General features: G+C 42.9%; 1 protein-coding gene across 3 annotated transcripts; it reads right to left on the bottom strand.

The window, feature by feature from the left end:
• Nucleotides 1-383: 383 nt before the first annotated feature.
• On the bottom strand, nt 384-25217 carry JAML (junction adhesion molecule like). 3 transcript variants are annotated; one of them, XM_019716271.3, is made up of 12 exons: nt 24494-25217; nt 24255-24378; nt 20685-20808; nt 19579-19641; nt 17088-17242; nt 15509-15734; nt 12051-12163; nt 9411-9648; nt 6342-6480; nt 3856-3916; nt 2525-2611; nt 384-893 (listed from the first exon to the last, which is right to left on the bottom strand). In XM_019716271.3, the coding sequence occupies exons 4-12, from the start codon at nt 19619-19621 to the stop codon at nt 801-803; spliced, it is 1155 nt and encodes a 384-aa protein (XP_019571830.2). In that variant the 5' UTR covers nt 19622-19641; nt 20685-20808; nt 24255-24378; nt 24494-25217; the 3' UTR covers nt 384-800. The 3 variants fall into 3 exon arrangements, with proteins under 3 accessions (XP_019571830.2, XP_019571829.2, XP_019571834.2); XM_019716270.3 differs by lacking the exon at nt 20685-20808; XM_019716275.3 differs by lacking the exons at nt 19579-19641; nt 20685-20808; nt 24255-24378; nt 24494-25217 and adding an exon at nt 17425-17600.
• Between the last annotated feature and the right edge of the window lie 10 nt (nt 25218-25227).

The following is a 25227-nucleotide window of genomic DNA, read 5'->3' as shown; positions in this document are numbered from 1 at the left end:
CGGCTGCCACCTCAAGGTTCCCCCACCCACCCACCCCCGGAAACCCAGCAGCATCGGGCACCCTGGATCCAGGTCCTGGGTCCCCTCCTGGCAGAGGCAGCCAGCCGCCATCACCACCCGCCCCATGTCCCTGACCCAGGCCTCTCAACTTGGTCCTTCTCTTGCTCTGTTCGCGGTTAAGCCTGAACAGCGGGCGATTTCCTGGCCTTCCTTCCTCATCCTGCTCAATTCTTTACCTCTCCACCTTTCTGACATCCCCTCCTGTCGCGTTATCACTCACTTCTTCATATTCTCCTTTCCTCCTCTGCCTTCCTCCCCTCACCGACTCCAACACCTTCCATTCTGTTTCTCTGCGATAAAAAATAAATTTTAAAAAAAAAGGATGATTTCCACAAACCACATTTATTTAAAAGAGATAATTTGCCAAAGGAGTCATTTGGGTTGGTTTTTACTTCTGAGATTCTTCCCAGTAACACATGCACAGTGAATGCAGTCCAAGCGAGGATCTGATCTGATGGAGTACTTGAGGCCACTGCGGCAGCTCAGCCAGGGTCCCCAGGGCCAGTGTCCCACTCCAGAGGGACCAAGTCCAGGCTCCCCTCATCAGGGCCTATTCCTCCAGAGATGCCCCATATTTCTGCCAGGCTCCGAACCCTCCATCTTCAGTCCTTTGACCAACCAATGAGGCGGGAGGACAACCGGGAAAGACGGGGGGTTCTGCAATAACTGGTACAGTGACTTGGGACACAAAGAGGAGGGTCTCTGCCACTGTTAAGGATGAAGGAAACTCTCCTTTCTTCTCAAAAGGCTTGCTTTGTTTTTGGTATTCCGCCAGCTGACTTGTTTTCAAGTGAGTTATTTGGTGCTGACCTCTGAGAAGGCCAAACTGGGTGCTGCAGGGGAAGAAAGGAAACAAACAAAACACATTTGTAAAAAGTATTTCAACTGTAGTAGTTAACACTCATTGAGCTCTTTCTAGCTATCTGGCCCAGCTCTGAATTTTACCTGTACTATCTCTTTTGATCCTCACCACCTGGGAGGTAGTGAGGAAACTGAGGCTCCGAGAAGCTAAGTTACCTGCCCAGGATCATTCTAAGTCAGAGTCAGGATTTGGACCTGGGTCTGTCCAACTTCAAAGCTTGTGATCTTGACCACTGTGCTATACAGCCTCAGAAAGGGGACACAGTATGGTGCCCCCTTCATTTAAGTAAATTTAATCAATTCAACAACAAAAAAACCCGTGCTCCCTATCAGATAATACCTCTATACCTGAGGTCTCAAACAAGTAGCCTGAAGGCCAGAATTTATCCACAGGCTTATTTGATTTGGCACGTAGTATTTTAAAACAAACTGACCAGTCCCTAAAGGCCTTTGAGTTTGTGGCCCTGGCCTCTCATCACGCTCACTTTACTGGATCCGTTTCAAGAGGTCAGAGATGCTATTTTCTGCAGAGTTTAAATCACAAGCACCTAGCACTGAACATGGGAAAGGTAGCTTTGAAGACAATTCACTCCTACATTATCTCTATCTCACAGACTTTCTGCAAACACTGTCACCCAGGTGAGTGACATGCTCAGCAGTAGCCACAGTACAGCTGTATCAGCAGGGCTCTAAGAGGCAGGATGAGGCCTGGCAGTTACTATAGTATCACATGGCAATAATGGCAGCAGGATGTGGGGGGAGGTGACTATATTCAACTACAACTTCAGAGTGGAGCTACTGTTTCACTCGGTGGAACCAGGCCAGGTCTCTGATCTCACACTTCCCTGGCAGAATCTGTCCCTGCTGCAATCATCAGGGAGTCATGTGTCCTTAATGCCAGTGCGACAGGAACAAACACAAGCCATCACCCACCCCACAAACAGAGGAGGCCAGCCTTCCTGACCCCAGCAGAACACTGCGCCCTTCATAGCCTGCTACACTTAGTCGTGTCCCTTGCCAGCTCCCTCCTTTTGTCCTCACCCCTACTCACTATACTCCAGGTACCTTTTCTAGGTGCTGTATTTCCCTGGGGAGTTTAGCAAAGAGAAAGAAGTATTATATGGAATTCAGCATGCAGGCTTCCGGGCTGAATTAGATTATGTCGAAGCAAAATAAGTCACAGGAAAAAAAAATCTAAGAGTTGGAAGGGACCTTTGATAGAAAGGGAAACAATCCCTTGCAACACAGCGCTTGCCCAAGGGTCTAAGGGTCCCTCTTCATTAGGCTGTGTTGAACCAGGGTTGTACTGATGAGGCAGACACTTTGCCTATCCCCAGGGAAGGTACCTCATTTCACCACTAAATCGATCACCTCTAGCCTTTAACGCCCCTTAATGCTCGAGACAGGGTATGAAGGCAAGTTTGAGATTACTCTCCTATCCAGCAGAGCTTCAGTTTCTGACTTTCCTACTACTTAGAAAAATCTCGGCCCTCAGCAGAGTGACCTCCCCAGGTGACCTAGTCACACCCACACCCATAAGTTTGCCATAGTCTTCCCAGCTCCTCCCACTTCCTGGCTCAGCTGGGCCCAGAATCCTTCTCACCATGGTCATGTAGGTGGCCTCCGATTTTTCACTTGATTCTTCTTCCTCGATCACCTCACGTGTAGTTATTGAGGAGTAAACATGTTTCTACAAGGGGAATAAATGGTATAAATAGCATCAGATTCTATAGTAGTGGATCTTATATGCCAGAGAAAAGGCCATCTACTACTATTTGCAGGGCATCAATCACCAAAACCAGCAGGTTCAGAGGGTTATTGAGAGCTGGGGTATTATCGATACTGATAATTCAGTCCTTAGTCTTCCCCCAAATTAAGAAATTTAACTTCAGCAAAGAGTACTATCATAAGAACCAAATTCTTTGCTTCAAAAGCCAAACAGTCTTTGTTTGATGGGTGTTTAGGTAGCAGCAGGAGTCCTTATCGTGCCAAATTATATCTACTCTGTGGTTATTTCCTTCTAATTAGAGACATGGCAGGATGACTGGCATTAGGCAGTAGCTAACTGCCATCAGCTCTTTCAGAGGGTTTGTATGGTAGGGACAGCCCTCTCTGACCCGCTGAACAGCTGTGAAGTTGCTGGTACTTTGTGATTCCCGTCCCTGACACTACGTGGGGAAGCAACGTCATCCAGTGAAAAATGCCTGGGCTTCTGGAGACCCCTGCACTGTGATGTGAGAAAACCCTACTCTTGGGTCACAAACAGCCCAAAAGATGGAAAGGTAAATATTCTAAGAGGGGTTTTTTAAAGTTAAAGAAAAACGAGTTCAAGGAAATGAATCCATTTCTCCAGCCTCTAGCAGCAATTATTTATAGCTCCATCACAAACTAACAGAAGAAAAATGCTTCTTGATCTGTCTTTCTAAAGGTCCCTGAATATTTCATCTTAACATTACCTCCTTCTCTTCACTCTGAATGCATCATAATTCTCCCCTATATTTACAGTGTCTCACTGATTATGAAGCACCTGCATAGCCTCACGTTATTGGAACCGCACCACAGTGCAAACGTTGGTCCTTATCCTGGGTTTACTGATGAGAAAACTGAGGATCACGGAGGTGGCAGAGCTGGCCTTGAAATGGGACTTTCTGACGCCAAATCTAGTGCTCTTTCCTCAGGCCCAACCAGGATATGCTGCCCATGCTGGGCTGGCCCCACCTGCCACACCTGACTTACTCCCTTGGGGGCTTTTATTCCAGGAATGAAGATTTCCTGAGCCCCTGCTCTGTGTCAGGTGCTGGCCTACATGCTGAGATATCACTATGAGTAAGACACGAGTCACAGAGGAATGATAACGAACCACCTTGATACTGGAGCAGTATCCACCTCGCCCTCACTGGGCACAGCAACAAAATGGCAGAGTTCTTCTCTTACCTCTGGTTGAGCTTTCTTGGTGTTCTCCAGGCTTTTTACCAGGGCTGTGGAAGTTACTGAACTGCAAGGCATGAAAAGCATGTGGAATTAACTGGCGAGTACTGTGTATATTCAAGGACTGCCTACGTGAGACTCTACAGAGCCTTGTGAAGAGAGAGACAAAATAGAGCAGGCGCTATTCTCTCTCGACTCCTACCTAGCTCACCTTGAAGTCTGAGAAGTGCTTCTCTTTCGTGGAGAGCAGGAAGGCATTCTGGAGATACTAGTCTTGGCTGAACAACAGCTTCTACTTCTCCATTATCACTCTACCTTTCGGTCTATAAAAATGCGAAGTGAATGAACAGAAAGGGGCATGGGGAGATGCTGCTGAACCAGCAGGGGGCAGCAGAAGCTCAGTGAGCCGTCCAGTTCAAAGGGCTCCTGGTCTCTCCCAGTAGGAGGCCAAACTGAATTATGCCCACAAACATCCCAAACAGTGAGCTCTGGCCCCTTCCAGGCCCTTGGCCTTTGATATCGTGACCATTTGCCTTCTGCATTTGCGAGTGAATATTTTTTTATTTTTTCCTTTTTTGGCCTAAGGTAGAGATTTAAAAGCTAATAAAGAATCTGTATTTTTTTTTGTCTCACAGCAGAAATATTTTTATTGTATTTTCTGATTATAAAGTTGTATAGTCTCATTGTAAAGTAATTCAAATAATACAGAAATGTACAGCTGGAGGCTGACAGTCCAGTAAACCCCCTACCGTCACAAGACCCACCTTCCCCTTTATCCCAAATTACTACTATTGATATTTAAGAATTATCCTTCCAAATCTCTCTCAATGCAAGCACAAGTACACTCACACAAAAAGTATTATATAATTTTCTTTTTTATAAACATGAGGTCATACTACAATATTTTATAATATAGAATTGGACATCTTTCCATGTCATTACATACATGCAGGGTTGTGTGGTAATTCATTGAATGGAATATTGATTCTTTGAATCATCACCTTTCTGACAGACACTGAGGATGATTTCAATTTTGTGTTTTTTCTCCCCCCCTTTTCCACCTCCGACCCCCCCACACACACACATCCCCTTTTGGTTCAAGCCATTGTTTCTCAGTCTAGTTGTGTAGGACACAGCTCCCTGGCCCACACTGGTATTGTGAGCCTTGCGCTGCCCCCAGCTGAGGTAGGCAGTTACCAGGCATCAATTGGCTGCTCACAGCAGCTCACAGCAACCCACAGCAGCCTACAGCAGCCCACGGCTGCTCACACTGGCTGCCGGCTACTCACACTGGCTGCCAGCCACTCACGCTGGCCACCAGCTGCTCATGGCAGCACACAGTAGCCCATGGCAGCTCACGCCTACCTCCGGCTGCTCACGGTTGTTCACAATCTTACCTGTAGAGGGCGCATCTCACTGGCCTGTGTGGGAATTGAACCGGCGACCTAGGCGTTAGGAGCACTGGGCCGGCCCTCAATTTTTAACTATAATCAATGCTACAGTGACTATATTTATGCACATATCTCAGCATATCATTCTGATTATTTCTTTAGAATACACTAGTAGACATGGAAGTACTACTCTTCATTTTGAGAAAAATTGAGGCCCAGGGGGCAGGAAGTGAGCTGATATGAAACCCGGGTTGTCTAACTGTCGGCAGCGCTATCAGCACGCTCAGAGCAAAGACGCTCAGAGAAGCCAACTAAGTTCAAAACCAAGTCAGAGAGTCCCTGGGGAGTAGAAGTGCAAATGTAGCAGGCGTAAGCACTTTCTGTAGAATCCACAGGGAAAGGAGACTCAAAAGTCATATGTGGGAGCCCTTTCCCATTGACACTATTTCAACAAGAGTCCATTTGCCCTAGCAACATATTTCATCAACAGTTGGGTAAACTGAGGGATGTGACTGCCAACAGCCAATGAAACACTAGTGCCCATGTCAGAGCATCTAGGCATTTTTGAGATACTGGGAGAAGTACTGATGAAATTTAAGCCTTTAAAAACATTTCAACAATAAATATTTTAGGACTTAAGGACAGCCATTCAAAAATAGCCTGTCATAATTAGAATGTAGTCTTTTAAATAAAGCAACTGACAGCCCTCAGGATCTAAGCTTCTATATGAAGCATATATTATGGATAATTCAAAAATCATTTAACTCAGGCATTGAAAGGCATCATTATAGTTCTTGGTTAAGATTTATACTCTTAATTATTCTCTATTTAGACCACCCTTTGTGAAAGAGCTGGGAATCTTTGTAAAATACCAAAGCGAATGAGGATGGTATGGAAATGTAAAAGGCCTTTCAGGAGTGAAGGGGCAGGGATCACTATACAGATGATGTCGAATGTGACATCATCCACAGATGATTCTATTTTGAAATACCCCCTTCTGTCAAAATGGCAGTTAGGGCCCTATCACTCTCTTCCACTCCAGGTTAGAGGCAGTCCTGCACCTCCAGCCTCCCAACCCAAGAAGTGAGAGAAGCCCTGTACCTCTTATTCCTGTGGGTCCTCTTAATGATCAATATCAGAACAGGAAGTAGCAGGATAGTGGCACAAACAATCCCCACAATGATCACCAGATGATCACCGCCCAGGATCTCAGGTCTGCGAACTACTGGAGTCACTGGTGCTTGGGAAAAGAGAAAAGCAATGAGGACCTCAATGTTCCAGAAAAGAGCTGAGAGCTCCACCAGTTCTATACCAAGTATCAGGTCAGGAAGTGTGGGGAGAAGGCCAGACTCCACCCAGTGTTAAAACACGAGGACTCTAGCTATCCCTATTAGGTTGAGAACCAAAGTCTGACCCCCTTGCTTACCCTTAAAATACACAGTAAGGTGGGTGGAAGAAGAGGATAACACCCCACCTATAGAATTTCCTTTTGCATTAACAAATCTATCTTAAAATGTGATTTACCAAACGTCATAGAAATAACATACATCTTAGAGGCTACTGATCTTTCTATGGGAAAGTGGTTGTTTTCGAAAGGATCTACTCATATGCTACAACCCTCGGCCCCATGGTCATGATACTGAGTACGGCCTTCTGAGGCACTTCCACCCATATAGTACCCTTCACTCATTTCCTCAATTCACTCTAAATACATACATCAAAGACCTCGTGGGGGCCAGATATCACCAGACATGGAAAATACAAACATGAATAATGAATGCATGGTCCCTGCATCCAAGGGGAGGAACAAACATATAAACAGAAAACTACAGACTGTTATGGGTACTATGATAAAAGTCCATATGGGGAGCAGAGGGGTGCAGAAAAAAGGGTACCCAATTCCATGGGAAGCAGATGAGAATTTGTCAGCAAAAGTTCTAAAGTTTAAGCTGAGCCTTAAAGGAAACATCAAGTTTTGGGAGCAGACAATATGGGGAAGGACAGAGGGGACATTATGCACAAGGTCTGGAAGCCTGACAGGACGGTGCTTTTAGAAACTAGAAATAGTTGCATTGGTGGGTGTGGTGGGGAATGAGGCTAAAGAACAGGGTCTAAGTCATGAAGGACCTTGATTAGCTCAGCCAGAGTTTTGTTGTTGTTTTTTTTTGTGTGTGTGTGTGTTTTTCTGTAGGCAATGGAGAAACCACTGAAGATTGTAAGGCGTGGAATAGAATGTTCAGATTTGTGATGTAGAAAGATGGCACTGATAGCTGCATGAAGAATGAGCAGTGGCTAAGATTGAAAGCAGAGACTAGTTAGAGGCCTACAGTCCAAAACAGAAATAAAGACAACTAGACTAAAGTGGTGGTGATGAACTGGAAAGAAGACAGATTCAAAGTCAGTAGTAGAAATCACAGGACTTGACCTGCTGGTTTAGGGGTCATGGGAAAAGGAAGACTCAAGTACAACTCCCGGCAGCCAGTTAGAATAACTGTAGATGATGACGGCGTTAACTGAGATTGAGGAGATGGGCTGGGAAGAGTCACGCAGGGGGAGGTTTGGATATGTGGTATTTGAAGTGTTTGTGGAGTATTTGGGTGGCGTTCATATAGATACACAAAGATAGATAAATTGTGTCCACCATAGAATGCATTGAATATATGTACAGTATAGTGCCCAATACTGCTGAGGCAAAGAAGGCTGCAGGTGTGCAATTCGAGTACCACTGGTGATCTCAGCTGGAGAAGAGGCAGAAGCAGAAGCCAGAATGCAGGGCACTGAGGAGTTAATGGGAGATGAGACAGGAGACAGCCCACACCGCCCTTTAGCAAGCTATTTGGCTATGTCAAGAAATATATAACTGATTGTGGTAAAGGCTGCACAATTCTGAACATACTAAAAACCACTGAGTTGTACATTTTAAATGGGTGAATTGTATGGTATGTGAGTTGTAGCTCAATAAAGCTGTTTTAAGAAAAAAGAAGATAGACGATGAGAGCTAGAATAGACAAGGACATAGGTAAGAAGAGTTGAGCATATTAATTAGGTTGGTGCAAAAGTAATTGCAATTTTTGCAATTATTTTTAACCTTTTAAACCGCAATTACTTTTGCACCAACCTAATATGTGCTGAATGGTAGAAACCAATGGAAAATGAGAGCTTTAAAAGCCATGTTGTGAGGTTTCTGAGGAGAAGAGAATGCACCTGAGCACAGGGGTTCAGACGAGCCCAAGCAGAAGGGACCTGAGGACAGCAAGCCAGAGATAAAGGCGGGCATAGATATAGACATTTTTGTGGGTGGGGAGGGCTTGGAAGTTGAATGAGCTCCCACCAATGGCTTGCATTTTGTCTGTGAAATGGAGATAGGATTTCTGAGAGTGAAGAAATCCATCTGTCCTGCTTCCCTGTCCAGCTGGGACTCTTGGCTATTAACAAGACGGTGCCTCCATAGACTTACGACTCTGGCCAAAGGGACTCAGGTGTGTTCCACCCTCACCCCCATCCCTGCCCCCAACCAACCACAGCCAACCCCTGAGGACCCCAGTGAAAAGCAAAGTCCACAGGCCACATCCTGACTGTTAACTGGGTTATGGTTTAACTTTAACCCCTCACTTATCAACCACTCTCAGTCAACACAATTGAGTCTTTATTCTTCTACACACTGGCCTCAATGCACAGTGTTTGCCAGAATACAGAACCTTTGATCAGAAAACCTCTATTTTTGGTTCTGGTCCCTTCCTGTTTTCTCTCTGTTCTTTGCTATCTCTCACCAGCTCAGGATCATTTTCCCCTCTGCTACAGAGCACACAGCCTCTCCTTTGAAGCTAAGTAAAAATGACTTTGAACATCAAGTCCAATTCACCTCTGAGCTTCTGTATCTTTAAATTGGTAGATTGCTCTGGCAATGAGTGAGGTCTGGCAGAGGGCTGGTGTTCACTAAATATTGGCTCCTTTTTCCTTGACCTACCAGGAGGGCCAGAACTGGGATGAGGCAACCAAGGTTTCCAGGGCAGCAAATTTAAAGAAGCCTCACTCTCAGGGTCGTACATCACCTGACAGTGATGCTTCCTTTAATTTTGTACCCTAAAAGCCTTTCGGGTCTCACCCTAGTCCTGGCCATGCCAACCAGCTATGAGGCCCCTCATCCCTCTTTAAATAAAAATTAGATACTTTGGGGCTCCTTCCAATTCACTTTCAGCACAATGGTTTTCCTGAATGTCAGGTTCCCCAGGTGGATAGTGCAGGTGTAGCTTCCTCCATCGGACTCCTTCACTCCTTGGAGCACGATGGAGCCATCATTGCGGGCAGTGTTCCCCACCAGGTTTACACGGTTCTGGAAGCTGCCCCAGTTCTGAGGGTACCCCACAGGTACGTTGGGTTTGGGGTAATAGTGCAACACAATCTCCTCCTAGAAGGGAAAGGCAAAATGATTGAGATTGCAAGGACTGGGGGCGGGGCAGCGTGGGGAAGCTTGAGACGCCCTGAATGTGCAGGTAGTAATGGTGTTATCAGACAGTATTAGGTAACACGAAAGTGTGAACACACACGTGTGTGCAGGCATGTGTCGTGGTGAAGGATGCTAACAAACTACGAACAACTGTTCCACCTGAAGAGAGGGACGAGGAAAGTGGGAATGAGGGGCTTTCACTTTCTACACTTCGCCAGTAAAAAGAAGTAAAAGTACACCTTTACTTTTTATGACATTTCCAGTTTGATTTCCAATAGGAAATCTGAAACACGACTAAAATGGAACTCTAAGTTTTTCCCCCAAACCAGTTTATTCTAGTCCATCCCATTTTGGTAAATAGCAACACCTTCTTCCAGATGCTCAGGCTAAAACTCTTGGAGTTACCCTTAACTCCTCTCTTTCTTGAACAACTCACATCTAAAATCCCTCAGCAAATCTACCACCTCTACCTGCAAAATATATCCCAAATCTCACCTCCTCCATGGTTGCCACTTGGGTCCAAGCCACCATCTCTCATCTGGATTCCTGCAAGGAGCTTCCTTACTTGTCTCCCTAACTTACTTTTAAATACAGTCTATTCTCAGCAGATGAATCATTAGAAATATAAGTTAAACCATGTTACTCCTCTGCTCAAAACCCTACAATTTCTACTAAAAGTACATGATATGCCCCACCCCCTTTTCCTCTCTGATTTCATCTTCTACTTGTTCTTCCCTCACCAATTTGGGTCACTTCACTCCAGCCACAGTGACCTCCTTGCTGCTCCCTGATTACTGGCCTCAGGGCCTTTGCGTTTGCTGCTCCCGCTACCTGGAACACACTTCTTCCCAGATATACATGGTTCATTCCCTCACTTCCTTCAGACCTCTGTTCAAACGCCACCTTGTCAGTGAGGCCTCCCTGGCCACCTAGTTAAAACAGCCACAAGACTCTGCTTTCTTGTTCTCCACAACTCTCATTACTACCTGATGTATTTAGTATTTATTTCTTCATTATTTTACTGTGTATCTCCCTTCATCTTGATTGTAAGTCCCCCATTAGGGCAGGGGCTTACACTGCATAGCAGATGCTTAAATGAATAGGTGCTGGAATTTTTATCAAGGGATGTAAACATTATTATTTTTTAAAAAGCTTTTAAGAAAAGGAAGTAGAAATGTGTATATAGACACAAAAATGAATAAAAAGTCTTGGCCCCTAACATCTTGTCTCTTGTGATTCAAATTCACAAGTCAAAATGTCAATTTTCATCCTATTTTCTGTTGTGACTCACTTGGTGGATGACATTTAAATGCATGACAAGCTCTTGGGACTACATATAATTCCCCATAATATGCCATGATACCACCCTTTCTGACCCACTCAGACAGCATATAGAAATCAAGCAAGTTTTTCTAAATGCGTTATTTTATTTATTTATTTACTTACTTACTTACTTATTTATTTAAGGAGGGTGCAGCTCACAGTGGCCCATGCAGGGATTGAACCAGCAACCTTGGTGCCACCAGCACCATGCTCTAACCAACTGAGCTAACTGGCCACCCCAGGAATCAAGTTAAGTTTAAATGACTGTTTTATAGGGATGATCTGGAATATGTCTTAATTTATAAAAGCTAAAACTTTCATAAACTTTCCACCTTACTTTTATTAACAGTAAGTTACTTGGGATGTCCTTCACAACACCACAGCTTGACCCATAAGTGAATCACCATGCCATATTTGACATCTACTGGTCTAGTGAACAAACTTGCTCTTTATTGCTTCAGAGTTCCCATGAAATACTCCTCACCCTGGCCTCCAGGATCTACTAATTCCAACACTTGAAGCATCCATGAAGACAGAGGAAATTCCCTCCATCACATAAATGGGGCAATGGAGCACAGAAAAAAACTCACAAAAATAACCCAAATAAGAATAAGAATGTAATCATTCTTATGTCTAGCCCATAGCTTTCCTGGCTAGGCCACAAAAATCATCCCCCTAATTCTCCCATAGACTCTACAAAGAGAAGAAGGGAGAAGAGGAAGGAAACTAAAATGCGGTGGCCAAGTCATACACAAATGCTTTACATGGACTATCTCATGTATGCATCTTCACTATCCTAAAAATTATACATTTTCTTCTCCTTCTCCTGCTCCTTCTCCTTCTTCATTATCTTCATTAGAGTCATTTTTCCTATCAGGAAGCTAAAGTTGCCCAGCCAAGTAGCTGAGCTAGGAGAAGGCCCAGTTCTGACAAGATCCGGAGCCAAGCACTTGCAATGCCACCGCATGGCACCTGGTGCCTAGATTCTCCCTCTCCCCGACTGTCCTGACACCATCAGCCAGGGGCTTCCTCTTCATTACCTTGGCGTGCTTTCCTGATGAGAACATCCAGTCTACCTTGGTCATGCGTTTCTCTTCTGTGCTCTGGAAAACACATCCCATCTTAATCGAATCACCCACATTGACCATGAGCTCTGGGGGAAAAATGATAAATCAAGTCAAACCCAAGGTATAATCTATAGAAGCCAAAGAACTCCTAGAAGACATAACGTTTAGCCAAATATTCTCAACAGTAAAATAAATGTTAACACCAAATACTGGACACATTCTTTCCACAGATGATCCTATATGGACAAGGGACTCAGAGGCATCTAACTCAAACCAATAGACACTCTGAGAGTAAGAGAATACCTTCTGATTACCCACATACATCAAGTCTGAGGGGTCCTGTTGTCTTCATACTAAAATAAACATTTTCTGGTCCTCTTTAATTCCCTTCTCCCTTCCCTTTTCCATAATTTTTTCCATGATCCCAAACTCCACTTCAAGTTTATACTAATGAAAGTACGGAAAATTTTGAAGCCCACCACTTTCTGTTCACCTACTTAGATACCCACATCTGCTTAACATAAACAGGAAGTGGAAAGTTATATACCTCTCATTCTTATATATAACCCCTGGCTCTCCTAACTGAAAAACGGAATCATAGTGACTCTCCTCACTTCTTTTATCCTTTTTACAAGTTGTCTTAGGACTTACTTAGGACAGTTCTGGCTACAGAACAGGTCACAGGACTCCTTGCTAATTAGGCCAAGACAATAGACAGCTTTTCTCTGACTTTTCTTTCTGTTTCAATCCCCCAGCTCCCCCCATCCCTCTCTCCCTTCTTCTGGCTTTCTAAGTCCTTGCTCTTCCTTCTGCTTATTTGGATAAGCAGCTGACCTCATCATATGTTTACTGCATAAGTTATTTCAAGAGGTCCTTGAAAAAGAAAACAATTAGATGTTTCTGATTTTCTTCAATAATGCTCTACACAAATCAACCACAAAGTCAACTAAAAGATAAAAGGCAGGATGGTATTTTAGGTAGACTCAAGCTTAGGTCTTAACTGGGCAAAGTTCCCTCAAAAATAGCATTAAACAAAGCTCATGAAGTAACAAACACACTGCATAAGCTGATCTTTTCATCTAAATTTTTCCTTGGGAGAACATTAACTTCCTGCCCAGCAGGAGAAATGCGTAATAGGAGGGAAGCAAAAGAAAATATTATGAACTTGAAACTCTATAGAGGGTATTATTTTGAAAGTAATAAAAATTCACTCCAAAGAATACCAGTAGAGAAGGAAACGCCCTCAAATTCCATCAACACATTAAAAACTGAACTCTATTTTTTAAGTGTAATAATAATGACTAAACCTTCTGAGTCCTTTCAATACACCAGACATGTGCTAGACACTTTGTACATAGTACATTAGCTAGTCATTACAATATTTTGAGATATGTACTATTACCCTCCCATTTTACAGAGGAAGAAAGTGAAAAGAGACCAAAGCCACATGGCCAATAAAACATAGAGCTTGAACTCAAACCCAGGTCTGAGTGAAAACAAAGCCCAAGCTTTCTCACTCACTACACTGTACCATCTCACATAAGTGGAAGGATGGCTGATTCCAGAGCCAAGTACAGGAAGTTAGTATTATTTTTATTTGTAATAATATTGTCTATAGTATTTAACTAAGAACTATGATAAAAAGAATTAAAGTAGTAGAATCAAAAAAAATTATAATCTGAAGGGTAAACTTTGTAAAGAAAATTATAGATGACCGCACAAATGGAATTTTCACGTGGGAGGAGACAACCTCCAGCAAGCAAGTTGGACAACTTTGCACTGGCCACTAGGCGAATTGTTAGGAATTGGATCTAGTCCCACTCTGGCTAGAGGGAAAAATAAATACAAGGTGCTCCACCAGCTACTGGGAAAATATATAACCACCCCTAAATTTGTGCTAGCCTGTTTCCATTGATTCAACTCTTAAAATCAGCTCCTTTTGGCTTCTTCCCTCTGTGTCTCTTCCAAGCAGGAAAAGGCATCCATTTTGTCGGCCGTGCTTGTGTGGACAAGTGTTTGGCCACAGCATCAGAGGACAAAACAGAAGGCAGAGTAACCCCAAGGTAATCCTTGGAACACAGGCAGCTGATTCATTTCCTCTTCCTAGAGAACCACAGGTTTGGAATCAAAAGAAAAATGCCAATCGAAAAACAGTAGAAAAAATTAGGAGGGAAACCAGAGGCTACCTTCTACAATTCCTCCTACAACTCCATTTTTTAGAAATCAAATTCAAGTGAGGGACACTCATTCAAGAATTTCATTCATTCAACAAATGTTTATTGATTGCTTACTCTGTGCCAGGCTCTGTGCCCAGAGCTGGTCAGAAGACAAAGAACACAGACCCAGGCAAACAGGAAGACACAACTGAGCAGGTATGATGCGTATCACCAAAGGGGAGGACAGGGAGCTCCAAAGGAGCTTATTAAAAGAGTGGACCTAAACTGGGTAGTGGGGAGGAGGGGATCCAGATTCGAGTTCCCTAACTAGACTGTAAGCTCTCCTGAGGACACAGACTTTCCTTCTATCTCACTTTTAAAGAATGTATTGAATTCTGTGCTTTTCAAACTTTTTTTTTTCCAGTTATTAGTTTCAGGTGTACAAAACGATGTAATAGTTAGACATTTCACCCCTCACAAAATGATAACCCTCCTCCCAAATCTATTGCCCCTCTGGCACCGTACTCAAACTTTTTTAAAGCAGCAGAATTCTTCCTTCACACAAAACCTTACCTGGAAGCCCAATGAATAAAACAGGAAAAAGATAAAGGACTTTGGTTGCAGTGGAGGTGGAAGCCTGAGGTCCTACCTGACTAGCTCATCTATCAACCCCCTCCCTGTTCTCACCCTCTGTGTGGCCTACCTGGTTCCTTGGACACTGAGGGTTCTACAGAGCAGTTTGTAAACCACCAATCTACTGATGTCACTCCTTCCATTTATAAATGGGGAAAATGCGAACCAAAGATGTTAGAGAAATCTGCTCATTTCTTTTATATTCCCCAAAACACCTAACATAGATACCTAAAAAATATGGACGTGTCATCAATGTGGATGACTGATGCAAAGTATCAGGGTATGGTAAAAAAAACATGGACTTTGTTGTCAGAGATGACAAGGTCCAACTACTGGACATGATATTCAATAAATATGGGTCCTTAGTCACTTAACCTCTCTAAGCCTCAGTTACTTCATCTGTAAAATGAAACAAACAGTACTTCCTTCACAGCATTTCCAAGAGGATGAAATGTGCTTAAAGTAATAATAAAGTAATAATCATCCTTATTTTTATTTAAAGAGCACTATTTTTTGAAGACTCACTCTGTGTTAAGTACTGAACCCAAAGGCTGGCATTTACTCACAAAAATCTGTTCCCTTTCCCCTTTGTACGTCAAACCTCTTATTCCTTCTTCCTTCTCAAAGCAAGCATTCACGTACCTTTGGGCTCCTCTGGTAGTACGTGCAGCACCACTGTTTTTTTGAACACGCGGCTCTCCATTTCAAGACGGATTTCACAGGTATATGTTCCCTGATCAGCCTCTTCCACATTTTGGAGCAGGAGAGAACCGTCATTGTGTAAGATGTCCCCCACTAAGCGCACGCGATTCTGGAAGCGCCCCATGGGCACACTGAGGTTGGCGTAATAGTATAGCACGTAATCATCCTGGAGGATAACCCAACATCGGGGAAAATCTAAAGTCAGTGGCACCAGACCTAGGAGTCTGGATTCAAAAGACCCTGTTCTGTGGAGGCAGCACAGTCATCATCACCATGATCATCATGATAACGTGACCAAAAAGTATACGTTACCCAGTTAATAATAATCACTATTCTAACTTGCACAAGGCTCTATGGCTCATTTATACAAACACAAATGGAGAAATATGGTCCACACATTTTCATTTCTAACAGTTTAAGGCAAAATGTAACTCCTACTCTGAAGATCACTCTGGGGATTCAAACTCATGACTTCTGAAAACCACCTCCCATCCTCACCCCATCTTCAGCCACGGCCCACAGATTAGATGGCATTCAAAGGCATGATGCAATCACACTGGCTGGCTGTTGGGAGAATTACCAGCGTTTTGGCTGTCACTCCTTTCTTGACAGCCCTCTTCCAGCCAGCATATATCATAAGACATGAAAAGGAGTCATCAACAGGAAGTGATTTACAGGCTGGGAGGGGGAGCCCTGGGAATTCTTATTTCTACTTACACCATGGGAATATCCCTCTTATGATAAATAATAATAAATGTTTGACAGTAGCATCATAGGGATAACACGTTCTAAACTACAGAAACAATATTTCATTTTAAACATTGGGACCTTATTGATAATAACACATTACTTAGGACATATTTTACAAAAAAGTATCTCCGCAAAATCCCTGGTGAGGCTTAATATGCTGTTCGTGCCTCAAAGAGCTCCCAAAATCCTCGCTCAGCCATGCTGCATGTGCTAATCCCAACACATCAAGCAGTGGTGAAGGAGAAAGAAGATTCCCCAGCACATAAATGGAGCAGGAGAATGCTGAAAGAATCTCTTTCCCTCCCACTCTCCCGCCCCCAAAACCTACTACTGTTACATCACTCTTATGCTGAGGCCATAATCCTTCTGTCTAGACCAATGCTCTCTCACCATCTCACCCCTCCCACGCACCTATACTACTCTACAAAGGGCAGAAATTGAGAAAAGAAACTCAAAGAACTTTCTGTGCATGTCTTTCATTAGCTTCTAAATGTCCTGAAAGTTAAGCATTACCATTATTACAATTACCTTCACCTACACCTTAGCAAATGGGGAAGCAGAAGCTCAGCGAGGTTGAATAACTTGCCCAGCTGATTACACAACCAAGAGTCCAAGCTGAGAAGAAGCCCAGTTCTGATAAGCTCTAGAGCCAAGCCCTTGAACACCACCCTATGGCACCTGAAGACCTAATTCTCACTCTCCCCATACTGTCCTGACACCACTGGCCAAGGGCTTCTAATACATGGTAATGTTTCCTTCTTCTTTTTACCTTGCTGTGCTCTCCTGATGAGAACATCCAGTCTACCTTGGTCACACGTTTCTCTTTCGTGCTCTGGAAAACACATCCCATCAGGGCTGAATTACCCACGTGGACTGTCAGCTCAAGGGAGGAAACAATCAAGTCTTTCAGGCCCAATGAATAATCTACAGAAGTCAAAGGCAAGAGGAGACATCATTTAGACAAATACCTTCAACAACAAAAATCTGTATTAATCACCAAGTATTATACGCCTTCCTTCCCTAGAAGATCCAATATGGACAGAAGCCCTTCACTCAAACCAGTATGGCATTCCCAAAGGTAAGAAAAATACCCTCCAGTTACTCACATGGCTCAAATCGGGGGTTCTGCAATCTTCACACTACATAAATGCTAACTGGTCCCATTCTCCTGGCTAGTCTCTTCTCCTTTTCCAGAATTCCTCCCCCCAATCTCCTTTCTAAAGAATGAAGAGAAACCCTGAAGTCCTTCCTTTCAGGTCATGTATTTAGACACCCACAAACAGGAACTGGCATATATTTTGCTTTTAGTTTCCCACCAGTTCCCTACCTGAAAAGCCAATTCACAGATATATTTGCTTCCTTCCTCTTTTCTTTTTCTTTAGTTCCTGTACAAAAGCTTATCATTGAGTTTGCTGGCTGATTCTGGCTGTAATTGTCCTTGTAATTAGGCCAATACAGAGCACAGCTCTTCCCTTGAATTTCCTTTGTATTTATTTGCCTTCTCCCCACCACCCCCTCCAGCTTTGCCAACAGCCCTGGCTTTTCAGCCTCTAGGTGTCTGCACGAGTGGTACCACTCTACTATCTGTACATTGCTCAAGTAATTTCTCTTTTCCCTAAAAGAGAAAACCATTACGTGGATATTTCTGTTTTCACAAGATAGGCTCTATGTAGAGACAACAACATAAAGAAAAACATGCTTAGATGTTGGCCAGTTTATATCAAAGAAGAGCCAAGTGAACACATATGGGAAAAACAGTGCCAGTCTTTTCATCCAAGCTGTTGCCCTGAGAGAAGAATGTTAACTTCCTGCCCAACAGCAGGCACACACGGTAGGGAAGATGTAAAAGGAAACATGAACTCTAAACTCTCTGGAAGGAATTATTTTGAAAGAAATCAAAATTAGCTCCAAAAATGATTTGGAATTTTCCTGTAATGAAGAACTGAGCAACTTTACTGTGGTTACAGGTACATGAAGCTAATTTAATTTAACATTAAGTGTGTTATATGTAGAATTAAGTGAAGGTTTGTGAGAAAGCAAGAGCAGCAACCAAAGTGAAAAGAAAAGAAACGTACACCTGACAGGTAACCTTTGTAGAGAAATGGCTGAAGAAAATGAGACTTTCTAAAGGAGGAAAACCTCCCCATAAGACGTATAAAACTTGATGCCACCGAGCCACTACATACAGGGTTGGATTGTTAACTCTGGAGAAAAGGGGAGAAAAACGGTGGGCTGCTTCACAGAGCTCTGGGAAAATATCTAAATACCCTCTGAAATTATGAAAAACATTCTCTAATCTCTAATACACGTCATTTCCGTGTGTGCGAGCGAATTGCACGCACGTCCTCTCTATGTTGCCTGGAACTACGTAGAGCAAAGGCAATTTTTTTTGTACTTTGCTGAGTCAGTTTGCACTAATAAAGAGAAAAATAAAAAGCTATGAAGGCAAAGTACCTAATTAATTTATTCTTCTTACAGAGATATATATCCATGGAATAAAGAGAAAAACATGGGGAGGGAGGAGGAAAAAGTTGGTAAGAAGTGAAGATGAGAAATGAGCACAAAAAGCAGCCTTGAGCATTTAGGTTACGTTTGAACAGGAGACTCCAACCTGGGTGGTCTGAGGAGGCAGCCAGAACAGCTGGCTAGAAGGAAGTGGAGCTTAAAGGGGAAACTGAAGCATAAGGAAGCCTTAAGCAGCCTTGCTAGGGTAAGGTGGGGAGAGGAGGTTCCAGGCAAAAGAAACCACCCCAAATTGGGAAAGCGCTCGGTGCACTGGAGGAACCACAAAAAGCCTGGCTAAAGCATGGAAACAATCACAGGGCTTCTGGGCCTTTCTCTGGTAATTTCATTTCCTGATCTGAGACTCGCTATGGTTTCAAAGATGACAATTTAAAGTGCAGGAATGCCAGAGGGAGGGGTTGTTTTGTATCGCATAGGAGAGGACTAGAACACCCAGTAAGACCCCAAAGGCATTCTGCTTCTACTAGAGAAGGGGAATATTCAGCTTTCCAAAAAAGAGTCTGCTACATGGCTTCTAAAACAGCTGTTTTAGCAAAACAACTGTTTTAACAAAACTACGAAGTTCCAGGTTAGGGGTTCTGTTTTCAACAAACCAAAGGGAAGTGAAAATACACAAAATTGGCTTTTGAAAATGCATGAGACTTATGGTAAGTGGAATACGGCTCCCCTACCGCACCCCCTCAACCCCCCCCCCCCCCCCCCCCCCCCCCCCCCGCCATCTCTTGGCTTCTACTTACCCAGTAACACTGACATCAGGATGAGTTTCGGTGGGCACAGCATGTTGATCTCAATTTTTCAATCTTAAGATAAAAGCAAAAAATCAGAAAATAGTTTCAAGAGAAGTCCATTAATTTGACAAACCAATTGTGAGTTCCTCCGTGGGCCAGCCTCTGCCTGAAGCTCTGGGGTGCAGCATTGAACAAGAAAGACAAGGTCCCCGCTCACATGTAGTTTGTGGTGGATGGTGGGGGGCGGGGGGGAAGTAGAGAAAAAAAGAAGCAAATGAATGAATAATAAAACAGCAGATGCTATGACGAAACAAAACAGAGTGGTGTTGGGAGAGTCACTTGGGGGCTCCTTTAGATTAGCTGTAAGGGAAGATTAAATGAAAGTTGCTTTTCAAGAGAAAAAAAGCAAACAATTCCCAGATACGCTTGAGATGACAACGCTAGACATTCTACAACCTGAGAGTTTCATATAAACAAAAGATTACAGGATACTCAGCCTGAAATTTTTACCTATCTCTCCAACTAAATTAAAATTAGTATTTTTAAACATATGAAGAATATTCAGGACATGTGGGAAAGGAGATACACAAATAAGGGGAAATTTTAAAACTCAGTCAAGGCATTCGCCAAGCTCTATGACACAAAGAAGCCACATGAAAGGTCACAGGTCATGGTGAGCTTTTTTTCTTCTTTGTAAAAACTTTTTAGGCAGGGCAGCACATGGGTCGAATGAGAAATGGGCTGTGCATGGGCAAAAGTATTTTTTAAATGACCATCCATGTTATCTCTGTGGTATTAATTTCACTGCAGCTATCAGCTCCTAGGAAAGGAATCAATGTTCTACACAGTGCCCCGCAATTTTCCTAATGAAACAGAAGAACCCTAACTCCAAGGAGTTACAGTTCAACCAGCCCTGCATTCCTACCTACTACTCTGGCTGGTTTCAGCCATGATATGATCCCTGCACCCCTAACAAACTGCCACTGGAGGAATTCCACCTCAGACCTGCTAGGTTCTTTTTTCTGCATTAACATCACAGTACCCTACCCAGCTCTGATGGAAAATGGTGGCCATTTTAATTTATTAAAAAAATGATTTCTTAAAAGATTCCTTACCTGTATTCTAATTAACAAAATCTTCCATCTGGAAAATCAGGATCAAACTGCTTAAAAAGGTCCTATCCTCGGTCCCACTTATGCAGAGAAGTCAGCTGACCCTGCTGAACCTCAGTTTCCTTGTCTATAACATGGGCATAATAATGCAAGGATAAAATATGATAAAGTAAATAACAGTGCTTTGAAAGACAGAAAGCATTACCACATGAGATCCTATTTTCCATAACCTAAAAGTCAGATAGGAAATAGACTTTGCAGCTTTCCGGGGGGATTTTGGGTTCTGAGTATCGACCTTAATAAGAATGGCAAATGACTAATGAGAATGAACTGGAAACTTTTAAGTTTCAATTTTTGAACCCCATCACAACAATGTACATAGTAACTACACTGACTCAGATATACCAAAGTCACATGCAGTTGCTAGATGTACAAGCATAAGCACATCTAATGAAAACACAGACCTCTCCCAAGACAGCCAAGGCCCTATTCCTGTTCCAGGACACACGCCTCACCCACACATACATGAGTAAGCATGATAAAGGGCTACCTTTATGGCATGTCATAACTTGAATACATCATGTCTGGCACCTCTGCAATCCCTCTCACATTCTGCATGAATTCTCCAGGAGTTGACTGTTCTCCCTCTTCTGCCCAGCAAACTGCTCTCATACGTCGCCCAGTGTACCACTTGCATGGAGAAGTAATTGATTTGCATGTCTAATCCAACCCCATTGAGTCTACATTCTCAAGGGCAGAACCATACATGTCTTATTTATGTGTCCCATGCCTGTGCTACAGTACCAGTAAAGTGCCTGGCATATACTGGATAAATGCTGATAGCTGCCAATATGACCATCAAATTAAAATCAACTTAGATATCCTGCAACTACACCACTCTACTCTAAGAGGAAATCAGTGACCCTACCAAACTCTGAATCTAGTCACCAAACTCAAGTCACTCAAAGCCACACCCAAACCATTTTCCAACACATTCTAAGAAATGTGTAAACAATCTGATGAATAAAAGACACCCATTTCCAGTTCCAAGTACACAAATGCACCATTAGAACTGTGTGAATGAGTAAAGCAGCAATGATTTAATGAAAAAAAGCATTGAATTGAATGTTTAAAAAATTCTCTTCCCAGGTAAGACTTTCCATTAACTAATTCTTTACTCTTTGGGAAATCACTAAGTCTACCAGGACCTTGTCCTCTACATTAAAGGATCGGACCAGACAAGGTTATATGCCGGGTACTGTCTCTGAGTGCTTTATATATTAAACTCATTCAACCCTCACAATAACCCTATGAGATTTTACAGATGAGGAAACTAAGGCACAGATTGGTGAAGTGACTTGCCTAATAACACATGCCAAGTGGCACAGCGAGGATTCAGATCTAGGCATTCAGGATCACAGCCTGTCTCCTTACTACACTGTACTGCTCCTCCATATTTGTGAAAGTAACCAATGTTTTAGGGGAAAGCTTCTCTGAACTTCATTTGTCAAAACAAGATTAATCTGCTCCCCCTAACTAAATGGTCTTCCTACCCCCCTTCACTGTTCATCTTTTAGATCTCAAGTTAAATGTCATTTCCTCAGGGAAACCTCTCCTGAACCACCCTTCCTAGGTCAGGTGCCTAGGCGCATGTTTTTTGTTTTTGTTTTAATATTTTTATTGGGGAACATGTGTTTTTCCAGGACCCATCAGCTCCAAGTCAAGTCTTGTTGTTTTTTGTGTTTTTTTTCAATCTAGTTGTGGAAGGTGCAGCACACTGGCCTATGTGGGAATTGAACCAGTGACCTTGGTGTTATGAGCACTGCGCTCTAACCAACTGAGCCAACCGGCCACCCAACCAGGCACATGTTTTAATAGTACTATTTACCTTTCCTTTAGGGCATTTGTCACAATTTTTAATTATCTATTTACTTGTGTGCTTGCTTGATTAAAGTTGCTCTCCACCCTCACCCCTCCAAGAGACTATAAGCTCCAGGAGGCCAAGAGCTTTGACTACATGCCCCTGCATCTCTAGTGCCAGCTCGGAGTAAGGCCCAGGCTGGCCCCAGCAACCACCTGTCACATGAATCAATAACACCCAACAGGGCCAAAAACACTCTAGTAAAGTTTAAATTTCCATTTCCTAGTTAGTTGGCAAATATTCAGAAATTCCTCGTTTATGTCAATTAGTCTATGGTAAAATCAGTTTTGGTATACATCGTTTCCTTTAAAGTCACGGTTTCCAAAAACTTATGGACAAAATTAAGTGAGGACTTACTGTATATAAAATGAATCTGTCTTTAAAAATACAGTCAAAGATTTCAGCTGCACCTTGATAATAACAGACTACTTGAATTCTCAACTTCGACCCTGCTTCCTTCTTTACGTACTGAATTATCTCCTCAGCAGATGTTCTTGAGGAGATAATTCTACATAGTAAGCTATCGCACATATTGGCCAAACGTTTTGACCTGAGCTCATGCCTCTTTCATAATTCCTGGCAAAAATCTTCTATCATTCCTGGGGAGCTGTAACTATCGGGATTTCCTATTATTAATCATGTAGGGGAACTGTTATCCTTGGCACAATTAACACAGGAAAAAATCTTCAGAAAAGAGTCTCTTGACAATGAGACTACCACACAAAATGTGAAAATGAGCCCCACACATCACAATATTACAAGACAAGACAAGAGAGAGGTGCTGTCTCAGAAAAGTGTTTGCCCCAATAACGACAACCAACCACTGAGCAAACACAACTGCACAGCCTCCCTTACTCACACAGCCCGCTCCACCTGGAGTGCTATCTATGTTCCCTCAATTTACACATGGCTGTGCACCTCCAGGGTCTAAGATGTTTTTAGGTATACAAGTCCATATAGCCATTCTGAAGTATCATGAACTTCTTAATATAAGTCCTCATTTTTCTTTCCAAGACCATTTAATACAGACTGGGAGGTTACATGGCTTCTTGTAACATAGTCTAGTTCACATCGTTCAACCTTTACTTGAAGACAACCTTGGAAGTCAGTATTCCTGCTCACTCCTTCTGACCAGGTTACACCTGAACCATTCTACATCATTTTTCCTGAGATCAGGGCTATGCAGAGGGTGTGACAAGTATGGACAATAGCCTAGCTCTAGTGGAAGGTTTAAGTTCCTCACTTTCTTAAGGTTAAGTATTAGCCTATCTAGGATTGGGAGAAGAGAAACAGCAAAGGAAGACTCTTGCCATGAGTTCAAGGACAGCTAGTCACAGCTCTACCTAAAGCCGCAGGCAAGTTAAAAGCTAAAGCCTTAGCATCATCATCATCATCATCATCATTTACTCTTTTATTAACAGCAAATCTTACTCCTCTTTTCTCTGAGGATCACAAGTTACTCTACAGTACAGAAAGGAAAACTGCACCCCCTAGACGACCTTATGACAGTCCTCCTGCAGAGATCGAGAGTTCTGTGATTGTGGCCTCACGATACAAAAGGACTGCCATTAAATTAAAACCTTCAGAACCAGCCTTCTTCTGAGAGAGAAAAGTTCAAATCATTACTTAAGAAATACAAAGCAACTGCTTACCCAAGATGAGGAGAATCAATGCACTGAACTCTCCCACAACTGCAGTTCTCAAGTCCGACTGCAGAGACTTCTGCCAGCACAGGGTCAGGCTCAGAGCAAACCAAATGCGTGTGTTCTGAGGTGGCTGCAGAGACACAAACAGGAACCTCTGAATTAAGGTTCTCGTTTCAGTCATCTGGCCCATTACCCAATCTTTATTAATACTTTCATTGTAAAAAGAGGTAATAAAGACAACTTACTGAGGAGAACCTCATATTCCAGACCTCTGCAGGTATCACCTCCCCTTCTGGAGTACAAGCTCTCCGTGAGTGGGATCTTCAATGGCATCAGGCAAACATTTGCTGAGAAAGAAATCTGCCTCATGCAAACAAAATACAGTAAATTTAAGATGAACACAAAGCATTGTACCCTGTGTTTAAACTATAGCAACCACTCTTATTTTTCAAAATAAGAGCCAGGCAATCCCCCACTTGCTGCTTCCACAGATATGGCTCCTCAGTCCTCCAACTCATCACCTAGACATTTCGATTTCCTCTGACAGTATGGTATCAGCATTTCCAGAATGTAAGTAGCATTTTTATTCCCCCAGAGAATCCCTTAGGTGACTTGGACATCCTAGATAAGAACTCAAGGCTTCTTCTCTTCAAGGCATCTTTGGCTTTTAAGTCACCACTTCAAAATAAGTGTTCTCAATGTACACGCCTTTAACCTTGGCTGGGTTGGCTTGACCTACACGTGGGCATGCTTGTTTTTTGTAACTTGACCCGTATCATTTGAAAAGTTGTTGAATGCTTGCTCTTCTCAAAGACTATGCTCCATGATTCTTGAGAATAGGTGTGCTGGTGAGCCAGCAATTTAAACAAATACTCCCACCACGGCACATTGCAAGCTACCAACAGTTTAACAACCAAGAATTGCAAAATTCCTAACTATTTAACAATCAGCTCGTGCTGTGTGATCTGGCTCCAGTACA

Source organism: Rhinolophus sinicus, chromosome 14 (assembly GCF_057876585.1).
Source record: "Rhinolophus sinicus isolate RSI-liver-muscle chromosome 14, RSI-T2T, whole genome shotgun sequence".
NCBI lineage: Eukaryota > Metazoa > Chordata > Mammalia > Chiroptera > Rhinolophidae > Rhinolophus > Rhinolophus sinicus.
Note: the sequence above shows the minus strand (reverse complement) of the source record. Positions and strands in the feature narration are given on the sequence as shown.

Bases quoted from the DNA above. Each gene is read 5' to 3' on its own strand.
- JAML (XM_019716271.3), bottom strand. From the start codon at position 19,621: ATGCTGTGCCCACCGAAACTCATCCTGATGTCAGTGTTACTGG. The intron at 12,164-15,508 runs GTACGTGAATGC...TTTTTCCCCCAG, and splicing joins ACTACCAGAGGAGCCCAAAG to AGCTCATGGTCAATGTGGGT. The intron at 6,481-9,410 runs GTATCTAATTTT...TCTTTTCCCAAG, and splicing joins GAATTGGAAGGAGCCCCAAA to CACCAGTGACTCCAGTAGTT.